At 42.6% G+C, this 18,823-nt stretch overlaps 1 protein-coding gene across 1 annotated transcript in view; it reads right to left on the bottom strand.

The window, feature by feature from the left end:
• CLCN1 (chloride voltage-gated channel 1) overlaps positions 1-9,492 on the bottom strand; it is a 48,849-nt gene extending 39,357 nt beyond the window's left edge. The window contains exons 1-3 of the mRNA XM_068952167.1: positions 9,304-9,492; positions 1,217-1,370; positions 598-729 (exon numbers count right to left, since the gene is read on the bottom strand). Of these exons, the coding sequence (XP_068808268.1) occupies positions 598-729; positions 1,217-1,370; positions 9,304-9,492 (475 nt within the window). The remainder of the gene's footprint in view (positions 1-597; positions 730-1,216; positions 1,371-9,303) is intronic.
• Positions 9,493-18,823: the final 9,331 nt, after the last annotated feature.

The raw sequence follows: 18,823 nt of genomic DNA, 5'->3' as shown, positions 1-18,823 counted from the left end.
CAGGCGTTCTGCCAGAAGGGACAGAAATGGCCTTCTGTTTGCAGTCAGTATTAATAGCTGTGTCCTAATGTGGTATTAGCAGAGGTACATTGCATGTAGTTGTGGGGATGAATCACTGAATGAGAGAGCTTCACTGGGCAGCATGAGGGCCTTATGTGTGCCCTGGTTCAAAACAAAGTGGTCCATCAACAGCTAGTGCCCTCTCCTCCATCTCAATCTTGGGAAAGTAGACACATACACCTGGGGAGGATGGGAACCAGTATAATAGGAAGGAACAGAGTACCACTTCTCTGTGGCACTTCACATACCAGGGAGCAGGAGGGAAAGGGAGCCAAAGTAATGGTTTATCTTTGATTCACACACATAACCTTTGCTCCCTGCCCACTTCCTTCCACATTTTTCCCTACTATGCCTTTAAAGAGCTATGCCCTAGCTAACCTCCTCTCTACTATGCCACAAGTACTTCAGACTTCCCTGGCAACATGGAGTGAGGATGGGACACTGATATTAAAGGAGGAGCAACATTTTGGTCACTAGGCTTTGTAAAACATTAATTTTATTTACAATGTGTTTTTGCAGCATCTGAATGGGACCCACCCTGTAGGCTCTTTGCACTGGCATAATCCATTCCCCAGCTCACCAGCGCCATGACCAGACCCAGCAGAACCAGGAAAATCCAATCCTCTCCAAGCTTCTTGGTAACATACTTCTGGATGCGTTTAGCACAGTCTATTGAGGAAAGAGTAAACCAGAAACAGTGAAGGGATACAGATGAAGCCTGTGTCTGTCTCTCCTCTCCTGTGCTGAGAACTGACAACAGTAAGAATTTATTTTGAAGAATTCTAGGCATAGCGTTGGAGGACTGGCATTCATTCCTGTCTTACGCAGTCCTGTAAAGTCTTATGCAGTTTCAAAAAAAGTGCTCTCGGACACAAGCAGCAAAAATCTGACACAAGAAAGTTCTTTTCATCCTGTTACAGAGATCTGTTGTGGAGGTGAGATTACCTTGCCGCTTTTTTCCAAACAGATCTGAGATATTTTTAGTGTGAAAGGGGACCTGGAGATGTCTTTTCAATCCACTGTTACTCCTTTTCCTTTCTTCTTCACTTCTCCCCAGTCAAAGCTTCCTTGTCTTTTTGCCCTGTTTAAGTTCCATCTCTCTGGCTGGCCTACCTAATGTTTGATCTCAAGGTAAGCAGAGATGAACTGTCCCTACCTTGACATTTGGAATAGTGCTCTTCTTTGATCTCTACTTGACTGTCACGTTTCAGGGGTCTTCCGTTGTTCTTTTGGAACTGTTTCTTATTCAGTAGTTTTGCTGCTTCCTTCTCTGCAAAATCAGTTATCTGGTCTGTATATTGGCCATAAAGCTAGAGGAGCAGAAAGCAAGAGAGAGCAAAATGAAAAGTTAAAGCCAATATCCCTTCACAAACAGCATGAAAGATGAAAAGACAGATCTGCTAACAGTAAGATGTACAGATTTAAGCATACTCAGGCAGTGAGAGAGAGACACAGAAAATCTTAGATAGAGGTAATTCATTTTTCTTTCTTTTTCCTTTTTAGTTCTAACACAGTGAAAGGAGACAGTCTTGTTTATATTCACAACAGCTAATCTGCTGCCCTGCATTCGTACTGTACAGAGCACAACCACTAGTGGCTGGAGAAGATCCTTAGGCTCTCCTATACACAAATTCAGGTCTCAGACAGACCATCTGACTGAGCTTCCCAAACTTTTGTCATGCACAGCTAACATTAATTTCTGAAGAGAATCTGGGTATTTATTTGGGACAACAAATATCTGTAACAGTGTGACCTCTCTTCTCTCTGTATCAGAGTATCAGTACCATCCAGCCTTCTCTGTACCCTGACTTTAACAATGACATTAAAGCTACATTCTCTCTTGAAACAGAGTACAGCCCTGTTCTGAAAGCTCTCTCTGTAAAAAGCCACATAGGTTTCTCTGGGTCAGATTGCTAAAGGATCTTAGGCAGAATTTAATCATGTGATCAAAAAAAAAAAAAAAAGGAAGGAGAGGAGAAAAAGCCGGATGGGTTTAATTACACAGGCCAAGATGAGATACCTTCTTGCAACAGTGAAACTGTTTATCCTCCTTCTTCTCAACTAGGTTCATTTGGGATTCAAACAGTAAGTATCTTTGTCTCTGAGGGATACAATGCAATCCTCCTTTAAGCATGCCTGCCCTACTCAAGTATCACCATCTTCAGCATGACCAGGCAGTTCCTAACCCACTACCAGGGAGATGTGATTTCTGTACAAGTCATTAGCTAATCTAGTTTGTTCTAGCTGGCGGTGCAAGGTGGGAGTGCTAAAAGAAGGTCAGATACTACACAGTGAGGTGCAAGGAAATAGGTGAATTTGAAATATCAGATGTACTAAAGGCATATGAAACTTCTCATGGTTAAATATATGTCCCCTTTCAAAAGATGCAGATGTCCACTGACATTTATGTGATGCCTCCCAAACTACTCAGTCACTGATGCCATAAGATTTTGCACAGTAATGAAGGGATACAGGATTTCTTCTCCTAAAAGAATGCTGCAGGAATTACAACTGTATGTAGAACTTCTAACATTATCTTACAACTTGATTTATTCTACAGGCCCTGATCTCACAGACTTATTAATGGACCAACATCTATTGGCAACTAGTCTAGGAATTTGGAGATGACTATGGCTACCGTAGGTACCTACAACGTATTTGTAAATGGGTCTGGCTAACTCCTAGTTTTTGAAAAAATGCCTAGGGTTGGGGTTTGCCCTGCTCCCTATCTCTCCTAAATCTTTGCATTTCCTTTTTGAGAGTACAAGCTATGATCGCAGAATGCTGATCACTTTCTAATATCCTCAGAAAGAGTCAGAACAGGCTCAAGTCTGAAGAAAAAAGATTAAACAGGCTCTCTGGAGATACAAAAGAAGGCTGACATGAGGCTGCCACCCTCTGGGCTTTCTCATACGCTGTGGCAACACTGTCAAACATCTTTGAAGATTTAGCAAGGTATCACTCTACTAAACAGGCTGCAGGAGTGGCCTGCAAGCGTTCATCCTGCTGCCAAGGAATGCTTAACAAGGCATGCAGCCATGGATGGTGTAGCCAGTGGAAAAGAAGTAGCATCAGCGCAGAGTTATCAGAGGGTATTGCACACTACCTCCCATTATTTATCCAAATCATCCTCCTAAGCGTGCATATATGCCCAGCTCCTCCGAAATTACTTTCTACCTAATCTACTCACTGTCATCAGATATTAATCTTGAAATGCAATTGGTCACATGCAATTCACACGTGGCTACATGAGCTTACTAAGGAACATGAATGACATTTTGCACATGGATCTGCAGCAAACTTGGCAGCTGTGCCTTCTCTTCAACAAAGAGATCTCAAGGACGCTTGAAGGATCCTGACTATGCCCACTTCTTCATTTATCAGATTCCCTCAGGAGCACCTCCTTCCTTCAGGGAACAGGTGGGGGAGGTGTTTGTTTGAGAAACTCAGAATAAGCCTCTCTTCATCACATGCCCTTCAGTGAAATACCTTTGAGTTCGTAGTTCCCATCTGATGCATGGCCTGTGGTCTTAGCACTTCACAGCTGCCAGAATGTGACCCTTTACTTCCTCCCCAGAACAAATCTGCTTCTCTAAGATTTTCTGAGTGATGGGAGGAGGAGAGCGAGTGATGCTCAGATCAGCAAAACTAGACACTCATAGACAATTGAGGTATATGAAGTATTACTACATGTGTTTACGAGATGCTTATATTTGACAGCTTTGCTTAATCTCCTTTCTAAGTGACAGAGGACATGTTCCTCATGTTCCCTTGAGATTTCCATGATCTCAGACATCAACTGCAGAACGGGGTTAATGCAGCTGACCTGAGAGAGGATTTGGGATCAAATGGATTCAGAGACTCATGGAAGGATTTAAGCCGGAAGCACCTCTGGAGGTCTCTAGTCCAATTCCCTGCTCATAGCATGTTAACCCCAAAACTAGATCAGGCAGCTCAGGATCTTGCCCAGGGAAGTTCTAAACATCTCCAAGGGCAAAGATTCCCCAGCTTCTCTGAGCACCTGTTCCAGTGCTGAATCAGTTCATATCTCCAGATAGCAAATATGACTGAAGGTCCTAAGCAGTTTATTTATTTGCATATATTCATCAACTGACATTTGTTCCGTGCACAATAGTTTGTTCCTAGAATACACCTCTAGGTGGCTTCCCTGCTATCCCTTAAACAGATTTATCTTATCTGAATATCTATCTGAAAGTATTCTTCTACTTATGACTGTACTGGAAACTGAAAGATTTTAATGTATTTATTAGCTCTATCATTTCTATCACTACAAGCACCAAAGTAAGCAATGCAGACTCTCAGTAGTGAGGAATGGCCATTCTCTGATCCCCATAATACAGAATAAGACAGTGAAACATCAGGTTGAAGGACCTGACAGATTTCACATACAAGATAGGCTGTCACAAATAAGATCCAGCCCTAAACAGCAGACTGTGCAACTTGTTTCCCTCACTATGCCTACTTCAGCCAGCAATGCCAACCATTAACAGATTTTGGATATATCATCTTCACATTACCTCAGCTAACGTTTAATTCGCTATCACATGCTCATGAGGGATGAGTTTGTATCAAATACAACTTAATTCAAACTATAAACTCAAACCTATGCCAAATATGAAGTTCAAATTAGAGTCTTCCACCTTTTTCTCAGAAGGGAGGGCATGAAAGTATAACAGTACAAAGGGTAAAAGTCCTGGTACAGCATCCTAATTCACTCATTCAGCTTGGCTGGAAAATGATTGACTCAGGGTGTGGAAGAAAAGGAGTTGGTCTCAGGACACAAAGAAGGTCTGAGATGAAGATTTTGTTCTGGGAGTACAAGTTAGTCTCAACTAAAAGAATATTTCATACATGTGCTTTGCTTCTTCTGGACTCTGGCACTATTTCAAGTTGTAGGAGATTGTGGGAGAGAGTAAGAATCTGGAAATCAGAAGATGACCTTTTAGCAAAATTAGGTTAGGTCAGAAATACCCATTCCATCAGAAGACAAGTAAAACTAAAAATATAACACAATAAGGCTTACACGGTTCTGTTCTTCTGATGCTACCTCTCTAACACAGGGAACACGGAGTTTCTGAGCACTGGAAAAACAGGAGAGACTCTTAGTAGATACCAATTATCAGCTAGAGGGATGAGCCAGAAAGATAATATTATGTCTAGCTTGGCCAAACGGTGAGTAAGTGGGAACACAACAATGGTGTACAAGCAGCTGAAGGTAAAAATATTGCTAAGGAGAAAAATCAAAAAAACAATCCAGGGAGAAAGCACGACTTGGGTAAAGTTCATTTTCGGGGAGGAAACATTTATTAAAGTTGAACTGTAAAACAGCAGGGTGTGTCTTCCTAAAAAGATGAGAGGTTTTGTTGTTTGAGTTACTGGAGGAAAAGCTGTGCAGAATCTCAGAGGAAAAATATATATACCACCATGATCTCAAGACTTTTCTGGGAGGTATTGTGGTGCTCAACACCTGCATAAAACTTCTCTCCCCTCTCAGCCCAAAGCCCACGCTATTTCTCATGCCATCTAAACTAAACACTATATTCTACACAGCATACTCTAGTGCTGAATTCCCTTCCCCCAGCACTGCTGGTGCACACTGTTTCTAATCTGCTCCTCCCGGCCATTGTGGCAGCTTTGGGCTCTACAGACTGCTCATTTATCTCACCCCTGCCTTGTGGCCATCCTGCTGTTCCTGAAATGATTTTTCTTAGTCCTTTATGGGCAGATAGCAAAAGAGTAGCTATATTTGATCTCAAGGTTAAGATCTCTAAAAAAAACCACTTCATATGTAAATTTAAATATCTGTACCATGTTTAGGTTCAACTGCTTGAACCTAAGCAGTTCAAGAGTACACTTGATCCAAGGAGGCACCTGCAAGGAGCTAGGGTGGGATGGGACAGAAAACAAATAATAATTCTCGCTGAAGAAGAGAAGGCAAAGGGGGGAATCTAATATCAGATCCTTCTACCTAAAGGCAGATCCCTCTACCTAAAGGCTCTGACAACAGAGCCAGTCTTTCCTGAGGAGCACAGTGAAGGACAAGAGGAAACAGGCACAAGGGAATGTCTGATTATGCATTGCCACCTCCCGAGGGTGGTTTGGCGCTGCACAGCTTCCAGAGGGGCTGGGGAATCACCACTATTGGAGATGTTTAGGACTTGCCTGGATGAGGCTCTGAACAACCTGATCTTGCTTTAGAGTCAGCCCTGCTGCGAGCAGGTGTTAGGGCTAGAGACCTCCAGAAGTCTTTTCTCACCTAAATCTTTCTATGAGTCTGTTATTCTATAATACACTACTTAATTACCCATTACATGCCCCTCACACTACACCTGTGCATTTCTAAGGTAGCTCTCTGCCATAAACACCCTTTCTGTAGTCATGAATAACATGCTAAATGCTTCACCACTTGGAGCTGCTTGAGAAAAGGTTCATACTTCTGATGTAGAAAGAAAAAAAATCCCCAAACCTACCATGAACCAATTTGTATATTTTTATCAATGTGTATTTTAGCATCTATTGTATGTCTCTAATCTGTTATCTTAATTGTCAGTAATCATGTATATATTATTATCTGCATATATTATTATTATTTTATTATTTAATATCTGCTAAATCTACTAGAAGATCCAAGGTCAAAGACCAAGATTCCACTGTGCTGGGTCCTGTATAAACTCGGTCAAATCACAGATCCAACCTATATATAAAACAGAAGACCATAGCTAGCACAAGAAAACGATACAATAGCTATTAGAACAACAGGCAATGGTCTGAGAACTCCACGGGTTCTAAAATCTCTCTCTTGCCAGGTATTTTTACACATCACGGTGGGGAAAGAAATCTTAAGAGCTACTCTGCATGGAAATGGATGAAAACATGTGCAGCAAATTATTTTCCATGTAAACAGCATAAGTGTACATGTTTGTACAAGATGTGTACATTAGCATGCATATTTATGCTTCAACTGCCTGTGCACAAATGCATAACAAAATATATCTACACACAGCTAGCCTGGTTTTGCAGAAAAATGTCTGCATACAAGGCTATATATGTAAACATATTGTTCATATATGTGTATGTGATTGTTTACATAACTATATTTCTAAGGCATGTTTTCAGTAAATCTAGGTACGTCTGAGTTCAAGACTGCAAATCATGTTCACATATGCATGCTTGTTTGGGTACATTACTGGTTGAAGATATGCATGGGGAATGCATCTGATGGCCCATTTTTTTTGTACAGGAGTTTGTCAACATTCATGTGACCAGCATGCCTCTGTAGCTGAATGCAAAGACATCCTAGTACCAGGAAGCAAGAGCATAGAATTAGGTTGTACTGCCTCGCTGTGTCATCTATGTCTGCTTGTGAGAGTGATCTTAGGCATTTAGGAATGTCATATGGAGTCGATATATGTAAATTGGGGTATTTTGTGCATGGACGTGCTTTACTGGAAAAACAATTTGTACCCCACAGCCCTCTTTCAAACAACTCACTAATGGTCCCTGTAACACAAGGTGCATCTCGCCTCAACCCTCAGGCCTTAGACATTGCTCCACTTGCACCCCACATGCCAGACATGTGCCATCCTCCCAGTGGAGCTGGGACACCTACCTAGAGACTCAGGCACGGCTAATGGAGATGGGACACTTCCTCTCCAAGAGCAGCCACTCACTTGAGACCCTCCTGCCCTTGGGTTGCATCCCCCAGCCTGGGCACCCCACCCATGGCAGTGAGTACAGAGGGCCACCACTGCTGGCTGTAGCCACTAAGGGTGGTGCTGGTACTCTTAAAGGAGTGAGGTGACAGCGACTGTCCCTGCTCTGCTCACTCCAAATCCTTTTTCCTCAAGTGCTGAATTCCAGCATACCCCATTTACTGGCAGGACCTCAACACCTCTCCATCACATCACACATCCATGCTCATCCTGCAGCACTCATCCACTCAGGGTGGCTGCTGCACCCAAACCGTTGCCTTATATTAGCGCAAACATAGCATAAACTACTGAAGTCAGCCCTCTTTCCAGATACTTTCCAGTATCAGCCAGTGAATGGCTTTGGAACAGTTTAGTGTAGAAGACATTTGCAAACTCTCAGTTGTTTTAGTTTCAGAAGAGAAATAAGAGAAATTCCTGAATGTGACCATGGGACTGGTTCCCAAATCCATGCAGTGTGGCATACATGGTCCCCATTGGGACGTTTATCTACTAGAAGAGATTTTCTTTATGGCAAATGTGCTTTTTTCCTATCACTGAATCACAAAACTCTTTCAGAGATTATGCATCCTCCGCTCCCAATGATTCACCTAAACGTTTGTGAAAGGGAATTCAAGAAACCTCCACTTATATTTTGCCTGTATGAATGTCACATTCACATATTCTGTCTGTCTGTCTCTGTTTCTCTTTCTTTCTCTCTCATCACTGGACCAATTCCCTCATCGTCATAATGCCCTTTTATGTCAGCTTAGTCTGAGCAGAGTGGTAAGAAACAAGACACCAGATCTCTGATGCAAACTTGCCCTCCCACCCCCACGCTTTGCAGAAGGCTGTCCCAAGGGAGAGGCAGAGGAGATACAGAGGACAAGGGAAAAAGATCCATAGCTAGAGTCCATTGGTGTCTCAACATTTTTTTTCCTGCAACCACTGCTTGTATGAACCAGAGCAAGAGTCAGGTGAGGTGTAAGGGTTAGAAAATCCCTCACTTACACCTCCCAAAAGAGCTACCAGAACTATCAACATACATGTATGGGTCTATGAGCATGAATTGCTCTTTGGTCAGGGAAAAGTCAGAATGGAGCTCTGCAAGACTTAGTCTATGCAGCTGTGCAGATGGAGACCCATCTATACAGCTCTGTTCTCTCTGTTTTTATTCATTCTTCTGTTTCTCTACTTAATATCACAATGTAGTGAAGGCAGCCTCAGTTTCCCTTTGATGTTACAAATACATTATAGGTTGATTCCCCATCCCAGTTTGCCCATCCTAACTCTCTTTTTAGCCATGGCAGATGGAAATAACCCCTGACTTGAAATGCCAGTAGTATTCCTGGATGTAAGTACAACTGTGAAAGTCATTGCCTGACCTGAGAGCCAAGAAGAGAAGGGAAGACTTGGAAGGATTGGGAATGGACAGGGTGTGCACTTTACAGCACCATCCTAGGAGCCCCAAAAGCCTATGTGTTCCCAATGAGAGACCTGTGCTGCCATAAAGGTTCCCATTGTCCAGCCCTACCTGCGGGTGGCTGAGAGAGTTCTCCAGACAGTGCAGGTCGTCCCCTGTCCCCCTGGCCTCGCGTCCTGCCTCCAAAGGTATCCCGTAACTGGTGCATCTCTCAAAGCGGACATAGTCGTACTGCGGTGTGCCCCCCCACAAGGCTGACTTCGATCTGGATTCCTGCGTCTTGTGCTCTGAGCTCTCCATGCCTCTACTCTTTTCCTCATGCTCAGCTGTAACAGAGCTGCTACTCTAGACCTTACCTAGAACCTCATGGTCTGGCCTAGAGCATGGCCTGTGCACTCTTTCTTCTGCTCCCTTCCTCCTTTCTTTCTCTCCTCACACCACTCTGACTTGTCCTGTTCTGCACACACTTTCTCTCTGCCCCTCCTCCTCCTTGTGTCTCTCACTTTCTCCTCTTCCCGCCCAAAGGCAGTGATTGCAGGGCTTAACTATATTTATAGCAACCTTCCTCTGTCACATGATTCCCCAGTGCCACATCTGATCTGAGCAAAAGGCACTGACTCCGCCAGGATTGAATATCAGGTGTGTGCAAGGGAGCACTCCTGAAGGAGAGGGAAGGGGGAGGGGGAGAAAATACAGCAGTAAGAAAGAGAGAGCTAGAAATATAGTCACAAACACACAGAAGGAAGCAAGAGTACTTCTCCAGGAGATCTCTTTCAGCACATCTCCCTTGTCCTGAGCAAGCCATATTTGCAATGGGAACAAAGTTTAGGGGGTTTCCTCTTTCTCTCCTGAGATACTAGCCTTCCAAAAGAGTGAGAAACAGTCCTAAAGATGGCAATGCCAGCTGCTATGGAGAGATAGAACAAGGGTGCACAGCCAGTGTCCCAAGACACCTTTGCTAAATCTCAAGTCCACAGTCCACAAAAGCAGCAAGTCCTAAGGCAGAACTCCAGCATCTCTGTAAACTGTTGGACATTACTACTCAGTCCCAGCATTTCCACTTGTCCTTACGACGAACACTTTTAGAGAATGTCACCAGACTGCTCTGTGGGTAATCAATTATGGGTATATGCAGAAATTTCTTCTTCTTGATGCTCACTTTTCCACAGACCAGAGCACTCAACAGCTTCCCCTCTCCATCTGCCACTTGTTTCCCAGCCTAGTGAGAAACAATGAGCTCAGCAAAGGCCATTGAACTATCAAACAGTGATAGCAATGAGAAGCATGTTCCAGCAACATGGCCTAGAGACACCTCCCAGTGCTGTCAGTGATCTACCTGTGATTGCATGCCTTTTGACGGCTATTAATCAACAAAGGGAAGTGAATTCAAAATCCTAGGAACTGTTTGCAAAAAAGTAAGACCCCCACACATGCCCCAGGCACAAACACAAAAGAGTTGCTGTTAACTCCTTCTTCCTGTTGCAGAAACTATCCTCTCTCCAGAATAATGGATCCCAAGACTTTCATACTGCGAGCTAAGAGATTTATAGGCAAGATGGGAGAAAGAGGCAAAACATCCTCTCATTAGTCCAACACAGCAGCCACATAGCATGTAGTCTCTCCAAAGTGTTCCATTTCGCAGACTCCTGTGACAGTTTTCCTGGAGATGCCTCTTGCTTTCTCTCACTCCACCTGATCCTCCAGCGCAGGTTACAAAGAAAGTCTTCAAGAGGAAGATGTACTTGATTTTCTCCATAAACCACCTCCTCACCTCCCCACCAACTTCTTTATGGTCACTATGGATATTGTTAGCCTGTCCACTAATAGCCCACATCACATGGCATGTCAGGCAAACTCTGAAAACTTACAAAAACCAGATCAATGGCGGCCCTGAACATTTAGGCTCATCTATTTCATTCTCAGCAGCACCCACTTTACTTTCAATAAGCAATATTTCCAGGAAGACTGTGGCCTGTCAGTAGGCAAAACCTGACATGAACCTCTTTAAAAAAGAGTTTCTAAGTAACTGTATCTAGGATACCGAGCTATTATCTTTATTATCTGACAAAATTCTGGACAGCTTCGCTGATTTCTATCACAAAATCATTAACCATTCCCAACCTATTAAGATGCTTTTGGAAGACTAATGTCACTTATCAAGACACTGTGGCTTACATAAAAAATGGTGTATAGCATATACTATATAGTGTATATAGTATAGAAAAAAGTGTATAGACTATAACTGTATACCATATATGGAAAACCTAAAGACCAACCATTCTAAACCCCAGGAAGTATCAACACTGCAATATAACACCAGATCCTCAGTCACTATCACTTATCTCCAGTCTCTTCTCACTGGAAGAGAACACTAATCACATCCACCTCAGTAAACTAAAGAGAAGCTTTACTCAAAGGGCACTCTTAGAGCTCTCATTTTTCAAGAGGCACATGAATAGCATATAAGAAATTGCTTCAGTAGAAAAAGAACCTCCCATTGCCAGCTAACTAAGGACTACTGTCTGTCCCATACGATCCTATTGTGGAATTCCCAAGGAAAATCTTTATATAATTATATCCTAAAATAAGACGATCCTATCTTGAAAGATATTTTCCAGTACTGCCCCTCTCAGCCTCCAAACAGGTCGCAGCCTCACTCAACTAATCACTAAGAACATGAAGGACCCCAAGGCTCAGCATTCACCAAATGGCTGTAGATGCTACTAGAACAAGAAACCTTTGCTATCATCATGAGAAAGACAACCCACAAATCCTATGTACCCTCACTTGTCCTTTCTGTAGTGTAATACACCTCATCCAGTGCACCAAGTGGTAGACTGATAACTATGCAGATGAACCTGAGCGATCATTATGAACACAGTGGTTTATATTTACACTCCTACATGTGCAGCTAAGGACCTGACACTTATCTAACTTCCCATGGGAGAGCACTTCTCATCAGAGAGTCTCTCCACCTCTGATCTCTCTATTTAGACATTATCTTCCAAGGCTAAGACTAAGAAATGAAATTCACAGTTCCAGTGAATGACAAAATATATGCTATCATCTGTTGAGTTATTTGCTTTCTGACATATTATTACTTATCTCCTGCACACTAATATTATCATGTTCCACAGATTATAAATCACCCCTTCCTCTCTTTCCCCTAAAAGTAAGCACTTTATCTCTCTTGGTGCTATTAACATCCTCTATTCCACAATGTACCAACAACCTTCTGTCACAGATAGCCTTACTGATACTAATCCAGTTAAATTCAAAGCAACTATTTTCAACTTTTATTTAGCTTTGAGATATGCTACTTCTATTTCAGACTCAAAGACGAACTTGTAGGGCCAACAGCTTGTGTACTTTATCCAGCTGGCACAGCTGGTCTAATGAAAGGTACTACTCCAGCTTTACCTATTGTCTTATCCATACTTTCAGACCAGCACAGTACCAAAAGCACAGAGAATCCTGAGTACAACTGCACACATCTGCCTTTCTGCACTACGGCTGCACAAGTGTTTTCAGATCTCCTCTTTCATGTTTTCTATAATTTCTTGCCATAATTTCTCTCTCTATATCTTTCCTATTGCCCATCCATCCTGCTCTCTGCCCTGCCTCCTTTCAGCTACCAAGACTTAGCACTTGCCATTCTGGCAGGATACAGCAAGATGTTATTGCTGTTGCTTGGGAGGTTACCAGTGAATTCAGGAGACCAGCACAAAAGTCTCATTTTAGATGAACATGAAAGACAGAGGAAGATGTAATAATCATCTTTGTGCTAGTCACAAACACGGACCTCCCTGTAGATATGACTTCTCACAACCCCACAGGTGCACCTAAACCTCTTGAAAGGGCTCACAAAAGATGCAAAGGACTCAGTAGGACAGTTTCTAGATTGCCCCACAGCACACAAAAGAAAAGGTATTGCACCTGCTTATACAGCAGTTCCTTATTTACATATTAGAGTCCCTAGAGGGACTCCAAAGTGCTGTTTCCATTGTGCCTTCTTCAAGCAGAACACCTTCCTGATGCATGGAACTACAGCTACAGCCCAAAGCAGGGTCTCAAATAATAAGAAGAAAGGAATAGAAGTTAGAAGTCTCACCCAAGACGGGTCTCTTCTCCAGTCAGCCATCTATCTTTCTCCCTCCTTTTCCTAGTTCTGTCTCAGGTCTCGCCCTTTTCCCTGTCTCTTTCTGCCTCTATTCCCTTCTCCTGAATGTCTTTCAGAATGCAGAAATAGAGTCCCCAGCCGCCTCATCCTACTGCCTTTATAATGAAAGTTCTGAGAGTATGGAGGGGGTATGGAGGAGGGTGGGAAGGGAAAAAGAAATGATTGAGTGAGAGGGAGATACAGGCTGACCTTGAACACCAGCATGTCTCTCATAATCCTGTACCAGGGAGATTTATCACCTGAAATCACAGTGTTATTAATCAAGAGGGACAAAGTTACTGTTGCCCCCTATGCCCTTCCCACACAATTGCCAGATAGCATACTAACTTCCAAGCCTTCTGTTTATACCAGTGCTGTTTGTGTTTCTCTAGCAGCCTCATCCTAAAAGATCTAGAGCACTTTATGGCCTCACTGCACAAAAATCTCATGGCCCGCCGCTAGGCTGTGGACCTCTCCGGAATGAAACACAACGTCTATTTAACAGCTAACATCAATACTACGTACACAGTAGTTTTTGTAGTAGTATAAGAGTCTAGGAGTAGTAGGATGGGAGTAAGTAGAAGTAGTATAAGAGATAGTGATGCAGATTCCTTTACTGCCCAAAAGTGACAGGACTGGAATTTGTGGAGGCAGACCTATTGTTACTCAGAACCACACACGATTAGAAAGCAGTAATTTATAAATAAAGAACAAATCACCTTCCATGCTTCAGAGAACTCAGTCCAAGAGATCCATAAGATTGTGAAGGAGATAATATAAAAGAGAGGTTATGAGACAAAAGGAACTGTAAAAATGGAGGGGAAAAAAGGAGTTTTGAAGGAGAAAGAGGAGCAGGGTGACAAAAAGAGGATTACTTCACAGTAACAGAGGCAATACGGGATAAAGACAGAAGCAATAATAGATGAAGAGAACATGGAAGGGGATGTGATGCAGGACAGGAAGAGGCCACAGCAAGTGTACTTCACCTCAAGCAATAGATACAGATGGAGCAAAAAAGCATGGGAAGGCAGGAAAAAGACTTAAATGCCATAAGATAAGGTAGTATCTTGTAGATGAGAACAAAGGGCTTGAATGGAACATTTTATGAGGCAAGGTATCCAAGGAGGCTTCAAAGAGCTATAGGATGTGATTGGAGGCTTGGGAGAGAAAGAATGCTTCCAATAGAGTAAGGCAGAGGGAAGGAGACAAGGAGAAGAGACAGCTTTTATAGTGAAATAAAGAAATAAATAAAGAAATAGAGCATAGACTATGGTTTGAATAGTAGCAATAGTGAGAAATTTAAGCTATGCAGCAGGACATTGTGAACAAAACTGAATGAAGACAGAGAAATCTCAAAAATACCGTAAAATATGGGTAGACTTCACAGTGAGGAGTAGAAAGAAAAAGTCCAGAAAGTTTAAGGAGAAAGCACAAGATAATATGAAGATATTCAAGAAGACATGTATGCACTAACACTCGACTGAATAGAGGAGAATTGACAGAAACAGGGTAGATTTAGACAATCATCAACTTTCAGAAGTGAAATTGGGAAATTATGAATTTATCAGAAGAGAGGTGGAAGGGGAAAAAATAGATCTCAGGACTGAAACCAGGGTAACACTTATAGGAAAAAAAGGGAAACAAAGGAGCCATTAAAGTAGAAGTTGGAATAGATGAGCCTAGAAGGAAACTTGACCAGATCATGATATGATATTCTATATTACAGATTGTAGCAAGAACCAAGTTAGCTTTAAAGGAACAGGTTTAGGTCCCAGAAACAACCCAACTGTGATGGTCTGTATAGGACACACCAAATTCACGCCAAAATTGAAACAAAGTCATATCTGTATTGATGCTAGTACTAGATTAACAAACCTAGCAGCCAGAGCAAGGCACAGAAAATGGGATGAAAGGGAAGATAGCAAAATTAGGGTTTATAAGTGGATCCCATGTCATCCAGAACCTTTAAGGTGAATCTGCCTGGATCTCCTTGAGAGCTCTCCAGAGAAGATCAACCGGCTTCTAAACTCAAAAAAGAGCAGTCTTTATTGGAATGAAAACAAGAATAGTTGATTTTTTAAATAGAGAAAACTCCAAGTCTCTTAAGTTAGGCAGCACAGGAATAAATACATAGTTCATATACAACTCTTCTCCACCCACTGTGACCTTGCAGGGTACATTCTTGCTTCCAGGTCCAGCTTGGTTGCAATTAACTCAGTGACCTTCGGAGCTGTTAAAAATTTGCACTCAGCCTCCATTGCCTGAGAAATTGTTTCCATCATCTCTAAGGCTTGGATGGCTTCTCCCCTACAGCTGCCCCTCCTCTTAAATTACAACCCTCAGTTCCCTCTATGACAGCACCGTACAGCACTCTACAGCAATAGTCTCCATTAAATCATCTGCTCCTTGCATATGCTCAATAGCTCTCCAAAGGAAGAGGTGACTGTCACTGTCTTTCTGGGGTGGTAAGACGTGATCTGCTCTCTCTGTCTCCGAAGAAACTGAGAACAAATAAAACAGGTGCAGTGTGTATACAAGTATCAAAAAAGTAAAGCAAAAAGGAGAGATAAAAGAATAAAGTTAAATTGCAGCTTGCTGACAGTCTGGAAAGCTTTTCACTGCTGCATTAGGCATCCAAATGCTGCTCAAATCAGTAAGAACTAACAAACACTCAATCCCTGATTATTTTCTAGGAGAATAATGTTGCATCACAAACATTACTGATGTAATCAGTTTGAAGCCATTTGTAGCAGAAGAGGCTAAGGAATGTCTAGGAAGTGCAAATTCATCCCTATTGATCAAACTCATTAGGGATGCATCTAAACTTGGAATTTGTTATTATTCCAGGATGGAGAGTTCACAGCATCTTGCGGCAATTGCTCTTTACCTGCGTACTCAGACGATGAGCTTTGATTTGAAATGGTGAATACTCCCTACTAGGCTATCTGCGTCATGCCTTGTGTATTGTTCTCAGCTAAAGCCATCCTTGAGAGGTGGTAGGCAGCCCATGGTCTGCAGATGATTCGTTCCTCTCTCCCCCCTTCTCTGCAGATTGGTTGTTGCATAGGTAAAATTAATAGTTGCACATTCAATCTGTCAATCAGGCACTAATGGAAAGCAGCATGACTGGCATCATAAGGATGGGAAGAAAATGGATTGCTGAGCTGTACAGAACAGGACTGGTCCATGTTCTTGATTTCATGTTGGACTTGGCTAATCGCAAGAGACTCCTAGGTAAGCCATGTTCAGCCAGGAAAAAATGTGATCACAACTGAAAAGTTTAGGGGAAGGATTGACTTACAAGGCAAAATGATTTGGACTGGGGTGAAAAGGGAAAATTTTAAAGGCATGATATGGATATGTCTGAGCTGGGGTTGGGGAAGAATAGGGCCCTTGAGAGTGGAAAGATATCATCTCCAGCAAGACATGGCTGGGATTAGAGGTATGTAGGGAGAGAAGTAATTGATTTCATTTTCCAGAAATATGTTCAGCTTTCAAATGCTTGAAAAGATACTTCTTGGAGGACCCTTTCTTGGAGGGTGATTACAGTACTGGCTTAAGGGACCTAAAGAACAGGCTGATTGAAAACAGTCCTGCTTTGTTCACTTTGGGTGCTGGAAGTAATGATAAAGAAGCTTGATGCAGCAACAACAAAAATTTAATTTTTGGCCAGCTCAGCTCCCTAATCCATCTGATGCATGGCCATGTGAACACTAGGAAGGACAGTGGTAGAAACACACCTACAAATGAGAAGAGGAACTGTCTCTTCTGACTGCAACACAGGGATAAGCAACCATGAACCTTCTATCAGTAACACCTGGATCTTGCCTACATTTCAGAGTTTTGCCACTCAAATTCTATCACTAGAGCAAATGCTATAAACCCCTACTCAGGTGGACTCCATGAATGCCACTTACCAGTTGCTCTAACTCTATTAGAGTGTTCTGTCCTTTCTCAGCTAAGTGAGACAAATAATGTCAATCAATAGGAGAACAGTAGCACAGACATGTTATCACTACCATTAAAGATTTTTTTAAAAACCCTATTTACTAACACTTACACTAGTAGATCTTTTACAATTTTGACTAAGCTTCCCATTTCCCTTTTCCTTCCCCCATCCAAATACAGATATACATATAAGCATACCTAACCCTCCTGCATACCATGGTTCTTGTAGTTTCTTGCTCTCTTCCCTATTTCCCATAACACAATCTCTGATAGTAATATGACCAGAGATAAGGCTTAACACAAACAGAGAGAAGAAAGTAGTTCTCTTGTCAGCCAGAATAATAAAGCACAAAGCAGTTCCCCTGTGGCCATAACCTTTCCTGCTATCATTGCCTGCTGATATAAGGATGATAGCGAGATACAGCATGACATTTACTGGAGTCCCTTCCTATCAGCCCCCTACTTTGACTCATACGAAAGTGTAGGGGGAAGGGAAGAAGTACACGCAGCAAGTGCATCCAGATTGGAGTACTGGGTCACACTTTGGCACGAAGGCTGAATAAAGCCTTTCCTCTGTGGAACTCGTTAAACCAAAGCTACTATATACTTACCAGCAAGAGCCAGTTTTGACTGTCACAAAGGGCAGGAACACACAAAAAGGACCCCACGGCCATGAAGGAGCAACAGTGTCCAGATATTAAAGGGACAGGTATGTGTGCGGACTGATATTTCAAGCAAAGGAGAAGGTAGGTTGGCAGAATAAAGAGCTGGAAGTACCTTACAAATGGAATTGTGTCTCAGGGCTGACAATTGCTGTCTATGCTATCTGAGAATATTACATCTGGAACAGGAGTCCAGGCTATGGCTGTAGATCAACACTAGAAGATATTGACTGACGAGTGTACAGTCAGGAGTGGTTGAAGGAGGGAGGTAATCCTCCCTCTCTACTCAGCCCTGGGGAGGCCACATCTGGAGTACTGTGTCTAGTTCTGGGCTCCCCACTACGAGAGAGACATGGATGTACTGGAGTGAGTCCAGTGAAGGGCTACTAAGATGATTAAGCAACTGGAGCATCTCTCCTATGCGGAGAGGCTGAGAGAGCCGGGCCTGTTCAGCCTGGAGAAGAGAAGAATGAGAGGGGATCTCATCAATGTGTATAAATATCTGAAGGGAGGGTGTCAGGAGGATGAGGCCAGACTTTTTTCAGTGGTTCCCAGTGACAGGACGAGAGGCAATGGGCACAAACTGAAACACAGGAAGTTCCATCTGAACACGTGGAAAAACTTCTTTATTGTGAGGGTGACTGAGCGCTGGAACAGGTTGCCCAGAGAGGCTGTGGAGTCTCTTTCCCTGGAGCTATTCAAAAGCCATCTGGACATAATTGTGGGCAACGTTCTCTATGAGCAGGGAGATTGGATTAGATGATCTCCAGAGGTCCCTTCCAACCTCAACCAATCTGTGATTCTGTGGAAAGAAAATGCATCAATGGAAAAGAAAGGCCAGAGGATAAACAAATCTTGTGAT

The sequence above is a fragment of the Struthio camelus genome, chromosome 1 (genome assembly GCF_040807025.1).
Source record: "Struthio camelus isolate bStrCam1 chromosome 1, bStrCam1.hap1, whole genome shotgun sequence".
Lineage (NCBI taxonomy): Eukaryota > Metazoa > Chordata > Aves > Struthioniformes > Struthionidae > Struthio > Struthio camelus.
This window is presented reverse-complemented; position numbering and strand designations above follow the sequence as displayed.